The 9,306-nt window shown below is 47.2% G+C and overlaps 1 protein-coding gene across 17 annotated transcripts in view; it reads left to right on the top strand.

Moving 5' to 3' along the window:
- The first annotated feature begins 4,770 nt into the window (after positions 1-4,770).
- Positions 4,771-9,306, top strand: part of LOC145341066 (disks large homolog 1) — a 353,734-nt gene continuing 349,198 nt past the window's right edge. For all 17 annotated transcript variants that reach the window (XM_080185853.1, XM_080185852.1, XM_080185851.1 and 14 more), the window contains exons 1-2: positions 4,771-5,315; positions 5,589-5,720. In XM_080185853.1, coding sequence (XP_080041979.1) covers positions 5,297-5,315; positions 5,589-5,720 — 151 coding nt within the window. In that variant the 5' untranslated portion in view covers positions 4,771-5,296. The remainder of the gene's footprint in view (positions 5,316-5,588; positions 5,721-9,306) is intronic.

Genomic DNA, 9,306 nt, shown 5'->3' with positions numbered 1-9,306 from the left:
GCGGGAGGGTGAAACGACTTTCAGCTTGTTCCAAAAAAGAGTTGACAACAAGGTGGGAGACAGGGAGAGTAATGTTATTTATGGTTAAAATGGGAAAATAATGTTGAGAGAAGAGTTGAAGAACAAAATGGGAACAAATTTTCCTTTTCCAATTTGTTGCATTGTCTGGGATAGGTGGAGACTGCCAAAGGGCAGGGAGATAGTTTGAGATAGAGGGAATTCTACCACCCCGCTCACCATGTAATCAGAGTGGGAGAGGGGCGGACAATCGAAATGTCCATTGACCTCAGGTGGGATTTTCTGGACTCAGGTTGAGCGAGGCCGTAAAATCCCCTGGGGCAAGTGAGTGAGTAGATTAGGGAGGGAAAAAGAGTTGAGATGTAAAAACCCAGTGGGCAACTGAACAAGAGAGGGAGAGAATGGGAGCAAAGGAGTGAGTGATTGAGTTAAAGAGGGAGGGAGTAATTTATTTAGGGAGGGAAGAAGTGAGGACTGAGTTAGAGAGGGAAAGAGGATTTATTTATTTTATTTGTTCACATTATCATAGAATCCCTACAGTGCAGAAGAAGGTTATTCGGCTCATTGAGTCTGTACCGACCACAATCCCACCCAGGTCCTATTCTCAAAACCCCATATATTTACCCTGCTAATTCCACCCCCCCACCCCCGCCCCCAACCCCAACCCCAACCCCAACCCACATTAGGATCAATTTAGCATGTCCAATCAATCTAACCTGCACATCTTTGGACTGTAGGAAAACCCATGCAGACACAAGGAAAATGTGCAAACTGTACATAGACAGTGACCCAAGGCCGGAATTGAATCCAAGTTCCTGGCACTGTGAGGCAGCAGTGCTCACCACTGTGCCACTAGCTTACTAGCCCAACGTTTATTACCCGTCCCTAATTGCCCGTGAGAAGGTGGTGGTGAGCTGCCTTCTGGAACCACTGCAGTTCATATAGCAGAGGAAGTGTTGTTTGGAGGAAACTCCAGGATTTTCATCAACAGTGAAGAAATGACAACATAGTTCCAATTCAAAGTGGTGCATGCGATGGAGGGGAACTTGCAGGTGGTACGTTCCCATGCATCTGCTGTCCTTCTCCTTCTAGGATGTCAAGGTCCTGGGTTTGGAAGCTGCTTTTGAAAAAGCTTTGGTACTCTTTTAAGGTCAAACCAAATAAACAAACTCAAATTAAATTAGGACAAAGAAGGGGAACAGTCCGAACAAAACCAAAAGTACAAACGAAACATAAGAAACATCAAATTAAAATGTGATTATTCGGGTCAATAATGCACCCCATCCCCTGCAGTGCCCAACGAGCACAAAAGGCGTCAACTGCGCCTGCGGACACTGCATGCTCCCTCTCCAGGGACACCTGGCTGTGAATACAGCTGCGGTAGAACCCCCTCGATCACCCGCTACCTGGACCTGTAAATGGCACGTTTCTCCAGGCCCAGGAGCAGGTTCATGACGAGATCGCCATCCTGACCCTCCCCTCTCCGCACCAGGCGTCTGTAGATCAGGAGCAGAGTTGCAATCATCCAGGCAAGTGGAGAGTATTCCACCCTGTAGGTGGTAGACAGATTCTGGGGAGTCAGCAGATAAATTACTTAACATAAAGTTCCCAGCCTCTGACCTGCATTTATAGCCTCAGTATTTCTATGGAGGGTTCAGTTCAGTTTCTGGTCAATGGTGAGTGCCAGTATGCTGATAGTGTGGGACTCAACAATCGTAATGCCTTTGAATTTCAGGGGGAGATGGTTACTTTCTGTCTCATTGGAGACGTTCATTTCCTGGCACTTAAGTGGCAAGTAACACTCATGCCATACATCAGCCCAAAATTGAATGTTATCCAGATCTGGCTGCACATGGACATGAACTACTTCAGTGTCTGAGGAGTCATAAATGAGGCTGAATATTGTGCCAGAGAACATCCCCGTTTCTGACCTTATGATGGAGGGAAGCTCAATGATGAAGCAGCTGAAGATGGTTGTGCCTAAGATACTACCCTCAGATACTCCTGCAGTGATGTTTTGGTGCTGAGATAATTTACGTCCAACAACCACGACCATCTTTCTTTGTGTTAAATATGACTTCAATCAGTGGAGAGCTCCCCAATTTTCCATGGGCTCCTTGATGCTACACTTAGTCAAATCCTACCTTGTCCCCAATGGCGGTCACTCTCACTTCACCTTGAGAGAGTGGGAGTTTGTTAGAATAGGATCATAGAAAACCTATAATGCAGAAGGGCATTCGGCCCATCACACCTGCATTGACAACAATCCCAGCCAGGCCCTATCCCCATAAGCCCACATATTTACCCTACTAATCCCCCAGACACAAAGGACCAATTTAGCATGGCCAATCAACCTAACCCACACATTTTTGGACTGTGGAAGGAAACCAGAGCACCCAGAGGAAACCCACACAGACAGAGCAGAATGTGCAAACTCCATACAAACAGTGACCCAAGGTCAGAATTGAACTCAGGTCCCTGGCGCTATGGGGCAGCAGTGCTAACCACTGTGCCACCCTTGTAGAATGGAATAATTGAGTTACAGATGGAGGCAAAACTCTAGTGAATTAGAGAGGGAGGCAGGGATAGAGTAATTGATTTAAAGGTAAGGAGGGATGGACTAATTGAATTAGAGATAGGGAAGCATAGAGTGATCATGTTGGAGGGAAGGATAGAGTGACTATTAGAGTGCCTGTGTTAGAAGGAAGGAAGAATAGAATGAATGTTAGGGGAAGGATAGAATGATTGTGTTAGAGGACAAGCAATAGCTTTGTAAATTGTTATGTTTTGACATTGTGCCTTAAGATAAATAAATAAATGCATGTTAGGGGACAGAAAGGAAGGAGTGACCGTGTGAGAGGCAGGGATAGCAGTTCAGGTCAGTAGTAGAGGGTTTGGGGTCAGCAGTAAGGATTCCAGGGTAGGGGTTTGGGGACAGTGATAGGGGTTCAGAATCAGTGATGGGGTCCAGAATCAGTGATAGGGGTCCACAGGCAGAGACAGCAGTTCCAAGGCAGAGATCCTGGGATAGGGATCCAGGGATAGGGATAGCCATTCATAAGAACATAAGAAATAGGAGCAGGAGTAGGCCATCTAGCCCTTCGAGCCTGCCCCGCCATTCAATAAGATCATGGCTGATCTGTCGTGGCTCAGTTCCACATTCCCGCCCTCTCCCCATAACCTTTAATCCCCTCTCTTATCAAAAACCCATCAACCTGCGTCTTAAAAATATTTAGCAAGGTAGCCTCCACCACTTCAACGGGCAGAGAATTCCAGAGATTCACCACCCTTTGAGTGAAGAAGTTCCTCCTCAACTCCGTTCTAAACCGCCCCCCCTTTATCTTGAGGCTGTGCCCCCTAGTCCTACTATCCTTTCTGAGCAGGAAGAGTCTCTCCACCTCTATCCTATCCATCCCATTCATCATCTTATACATCATTCAGAGCAGGGATCTGGGGACAGGGATTCAGAGACAGGGATAGGGATTGAGGGACAGGGACATGGATTGGACGCAGATACAGGAATAGGAATGCAAGGACACGGATTCAGGGACAGAGATAGAGATTGAGGGACAGGGATAGGGATGCGGGGACAGGGATAGAAGGGACAAGGATGCAGAGACAGGGATAGAAGGATAAGGATGCAGAGACAGGGATAGAAGGATAGGGACACAGGGATGCAGTGACACGGATAGAAGGACAGGGATGCAGGAACGGGATACAGATTGAATTTGAGCTCCTCTCCCGCAGAGTCTCCACGTCCTTCCTTTAAACTGAGGCCCCGCCCCCTCCTGCTGGAGCTGGCTCCGGATTGGCTGAGGCCGGTCAGGTGGTGGAGATTCCCGGTCGCCATTTTGGTGGAAAGTTTGGGATTTTCTCACTCACTCACCGGGAGCAGCGGCAGCGCCAGCGGGAAAGTTTGTTCAGCCAGTGGGAGCGGGGCCCCGGCCTCTCCCGCACACACTCCCCCTCATCCCCGGGAAGCGGCATCGGACAGGAGGGGACAACAAGCCCGGGACAGCCGGGGAAAGAGAGCGAGAGGGAGTAAACCCGCCTGGGGAGAGAGGCTGCCCCGCCTCAGGGCTGCACAGGGAGAGAGGCCGCTGCTGCCGCCTGGATACAGAGCACAGAGACAGGGGGACAAAACCCACCCTGAGGAGGGGGGAGAGAGAGACCCCAACCCAACCCAGTGACCCTGAGTGTGAGGGAGGAGGGAGTGGGACACACCCTCAAGGTGAGAGGGGGTCTCCCTCCCATCCCTTACCCCCTTCCACCCTCCCCTACTTAACCCCTTTCACCCTCCCCATCCCTACCTATCCCCTTTCTACCCTCCCCTCCCCTTCTACCCTTCTCTCCCTTACCTACCTCCTTTCTACCCTCCCCTACCTACCCCCCTTCCACCCTCCCCCCCCCTTCCACCCTCCCCCCCCCTTCCACCCTCCCCCCCCCTTCCACCCTCCCCCCCTTTCCACCCTCCCCTCCCCTCCTCCCCCCCTTTCCTTCCCCCCTTTCCACCCTCCCCCCCTTTCCTTCCCCCCTCCCCCCCTTTCCTTCCCCCCTCCTTTCCTTCCCCCCTCCTTTCCTTCCCCCCTCCTTTCCTTCCCCCCTTTCCTCCCTCCCCCCCCCTTTCCTCCCTCCCCCCCCCTTTCCTCCCTCCCTCCCCCTTTCCTCCCTCCCTCCCCCTTTCCTCCCTCCCTCCCCCCCCCCTTTCCTCCCTCCCTCCCCCCCCCCCTTTCCTCCCTCCCTCCCCCCCCCTTCCCCATCTACTTACTTGCCTGCCTATCTCCCTCCAGAACCGAGTAGTCTCCTGGAGTCACCTTGAGAAAGTAGGACAAGCAGTGGAACAGGAGGAAACTGCCTGCTCAGATAGTCCAGGCTGGAGGAGGGGGGAGAGGGAAAAGTCTGGGACGTGAGTTCCTGAGGAGGCAAACACACGCTCAGCCCACTTTTCACTTTCAGCAGGGGAAGGGCAGACTGATGTTAAGCAAGAAACCCAAGGATCCCTTTCCCCAAAGCAGCCAAGTTTGTTTTCCAGTTTACAAGAAGCTCACCAGCATTTGCAAGGAAACAGAAGGCTCTTTTTTAGCTGCACCGTCTCCTCGGGGTAAAGTTGAACTCCTGCTTTCTGACGGACTCCTGCTTTCTGACAGACTGTCAGCACTTTCTTGAGAGCTCAGAAGAAAGGCAAACTGCCCTCAGGATTTTTCCGAGGATCACTTTAGAACTGGGAATTACCTTTTTTTTTAAAAGATCTGTGGAGGAGGAGACCTGAGGCAGGAAAATGCCGGTTCGAAAGCAAGGTGAGTTTCAAAATGTTAACTTTCTTGCAAGTTGGTTTAACATATATAAAAAAAATTAAGTTTGTATTAAAAACCATTTGAAAGTACGGTAAAACTTGACACTGAAGTGAAGGGGCAGATTTTAGCGAAGCGAACAGCTCGGAGCAAGTGGTAGGGGGCTGGATAAAGTTACTGTGCAGCTGCAGGAGTTGCTGTGGGAATTGGCCAGGAATGATCATTTTCAATGTGTGTGTGATCGTCTTTGCTTCTCTCCCTGTTTTCCCTCCCTCTCAGATGCTCAGCGAGCCCTGAAGCTCTTGGAGAATTACCGAGCCAAGCTGGGCAAGACCGAAGACCGCCAGCTCCGTGCCTCCATCGAGAGAGTCATCAACATATTCCGCAGCAATCTCTTCCAGGCACTGATAGGTAGGTATTTGAACCGCTCTGCACCGAGTCTCCCTTCCCCTGCGTTGGTTTGGGAGGTTTACAGCAGGACTGGTGCATGTAAGGTGTTGAAATATCAGGTGGTTCTGAATGGATGCACTTTTTTTAAAAAAAAAGAAATCAAATTCCTGAGGTTTGACGTTTAAACGACGCCAGCACCCCGTGGCTTCCCTGGTCCAGTAAGAGTCCCTTTTGAGCTGAGGACCTGTTGCTGAACTGATTCTGCTTATCCCAGCCCCTGGAGAGGCCAGTGAAACGCGGCAAATGCAGATGTCTCTGAAGAGAGACCAGACCCCCCTTTATCCTGCTGCACTCACATGAGTAGCAAGACGAGTGCGGCATTTCTGATCAACTCTGTCTAGTGTTGAAAGATCATATTGCAGTTTCACGGATGTCAGCGTGTGCAAGATGCCTTCAGGAACACACTTGGTCGGTTTGTGTGCGGGTGAACAGGAAGCATTACGGAGTGAGGGGCGTGATTTGTGGATGTAAACAGACTCGGTTGTGCGTGGCTCCTCTGCGGCTCAGCCTTTTGAATTGCACACATGCTAAAATGTTGCTGTGGAACCGGATGGCTACTGTATGAAATTTTAAGTTTAAAATTTAAGTTTGTTTAAATTTCCATACGGATATTTATTAATGACACAAGTAGACTTACTGCAATGAAGTTAGAAAAAAATCCCCGTCGCCACAATGTGGCGCCTGTTCGGGTACACTGAGGAAGAATTTAGCACGGCCAATGAACCTGACCACATCTTTCGGACCGTGGGAGGAAACCGGAGCACCTGGAAGAAACCCATGCAAGACATGGGGAGAACATGCAGACTCCGCACAGACTGATCCAAGCCAGGAGTGGAACCTGGGTCCTCGATGCTGTGAGGCAGCAGTACTAATCAATGTGCCACCCATATATGTTGGCAGATGCACTGAAATTCTGAATGCCAGTTTAGATTTTGTGAAATGAGAAGATCCTTTCCTCATTTGAAAACTCACTGACACTTGAATGTAATTGCCAGCTCTCTCTCGGGATAGAGTACACTGCAATCCATTCAAATCCTTTCTCATTGTTCCTCATAGCGAGGAAAGAAAATTGATATTGCAAAGAAAGTCTTCATTTCTTTGTACTCAGTTGTAACCTGACTCGTAATGGGCATTCAGATGCATTGAATGGAAAAATCTTGCATGCAAATTGTAACTTTTATATTCATTCATGGAATGTGAGCATTGCTGGCGAGGCTGACATTTATTGCTCAAGTTGCAGTCCGTGTTGTAGGGACGCCTATAGTACTGAATGACTTTAGTGCTGATTGCATTTATGAGGTGCATTTTGCTTGCTGTTCAAATATAAACCCAGCATGTAATATAAAAGGGCCAGTAGCTTTGATCAAAAAAAGAGAGTTCTCCTAAGTGTAGGATGAATATATATTACTGACAAACTAAAATTGCATTATTGTGTTAAATTGGCACTGTACAACTTGTATTCAGTCGTGCTTATCAGTTGCCAGAAGGGTTCATATGTACTAATGGACATGTGATCTCCCTCAAGCCACCTGAATGCAGTACGGCCACAAAAGTCAAGTGACATTCCAAGAGGATCATGCAAAATCTGGCCCTATGGAAGGTAGATTTATCCACGTCCAGCAGTTGGTCCATGAGGAAATCCTCTGACTTGTTTGCCACCATCCCTGCAGCAAGGCAGAAATTGAGTTGCCAACCATTTGCTTTAAGCAGAAAACATATCCAATGAAGTAATACATATTGGGCTTTCATGAAATAATGTTCCATGGATGTGTGCAAGTTGTTTCTCAGTTGTCGTTATCATAGTTTAGCCTAATTTTAATAATCACGACAGGTTTCCAGTGAGGGTCATTTGGTAATCAGGAGTGGGAATCTCCATTGGGTTTTCATAAAATCTCTGTGATGTAGAAGGAAGCTATTTGGCCCGTTGAGCCTGAACTAGCAGCAAGCCCTATGCCTGTAATCCTATGCATTCACCCTGCTAATTGCTACAGTGCAGAAAGATGCCATTTGGTTTATTGAGCCTGCACCAGCAACAATCCCACCCAAGCAATGTTCTTGTAACCCCAGGTATTTACTCCTAATTTCCCTGACACTAAGGGGAAATTTATCATGGCCAGTCAATCTAACCTGTACATCTTGAGTGTGGGAGGAAACTGGAGCACCAGGAGGAAACCCACACAGGTATGGGGAGAATGTGCAAACTTCAGTGACCCAAGGCCAAATTGAACCTAGTCCCTGGCGCTGTGCAGTAGCAATGCTAACCACTGCACTTCATTTTGTGCTTTATTACAATCAGATCAGCCACAATTTTATTGAATGGCAGAGCAGGCTTGAGGGGCTGAGTGGCCTACTGCTGCTCCTCATATGTTCAAACTTGCTGAGGAAATTTTAAAATTTTACCACTGCGCCAGCCGAAATCAGCTTGGTGTAGACCTTTACGTGTGTGAGAATGGAAACCAGCTGATGGTGGCATGATATTTAGGTAAATTTTTCAGGAAGTGTTTATCTTGGGCTTGATATATCATGTCTTTGTGCAAGAAAGAATGGATTGAAAATTGGGCCTCAAAAAGTAAAGGTTAATGAGTTGCTTGAATTGACCAAGCTTTTGAAATTGTGTACTATGTTATTGGGTTCACTTTTCCTGTTATAATTTAGATGATTTGGGCACAACGGATATAGCACTTGCATTTGTTTACTGCACAACAGTAGATAGCTTGGTGAAGGGGATGGTAGAAGGCCATGGAAGGACACAGCAAAGTTAGCCAGAAAGACAGATAGATGACGCCAGTCGCAAGTTAACGTGGAGACTTGTGATGCACTCTAGGAAAAAAATAAACCCGTACGTGAATCAGATGTTAAAATTCTGTTAGTTACATCAGTCATTATAAAGGTAAATATAAGCAGGGGGTATAGATTGTATGAAGGTTAAGTTTGTTCACAACAGTAGGCACAAAATATTGTACATGGTTTTGGATACTTCCGTCACCAAGTTAATAAAATCATAGTGATTATACACCGTGCAAAATTGCAAGTTGTAATGAAAAATTATGGGTATGAATAGACTGTTCTCCTCGACTTGAGCAGTAACACCTAAAACTTTTTTTTTTAAAATGCTTTTTAATGTTTTGAAGAGTAAACACTATTGCTGTTAGGGAGTCAATGACGAGGGGTCCTCTGTTTAATATCACATGAGGAAGTTAAAGGCGATTTCTTGTTGCACTTAAATGAGAGAATGAAATATTTTAACATTGCAACTAGTTGGTGTAAAGACTTTTGGACAATTTGAGGGGAGGTTTTAGTTAAGTGCTTGGATTGGGGAGGATGTGGGAAGAAAGTGGATTGCCCTGCTAACAAGTCAGCATCGATTATAGTGTGTTGAGTGAGCTGTGTTGAAAACTTCTGTAGTTTGCTAACTAATGGAGTTGATATTTCTACTTACGAATATTTGCCCACTTAGTTCTAAGACCTAATTACAAATGACATTTTTAATCCGATCTACATAATTAAATAGAGGCGGTGGTGGAGGAGAGAGAATGAGAGAGAGAAT

The sequence above is a fragment of the Carcharhinus amblyrhynchos genome, chromosome 3 (genome assembly GCF_965287045.1).
Source record: "Carcharhinus amblyrhynchos chromosome 3, sCarAmb.v2.hapA, whole genome shotgun sequence".
NCBI classification, from domain to species: Eukaryota; Metazoa; Chordata; class Chondrichthyes; order Carcharhiniformes; family Carcharhinidae; genus Carcharhinus; species Carcharhinus amblyrhynchos.
This window is presented reverse-complemented; position numbering and strand designations above follow the sequence as displayed.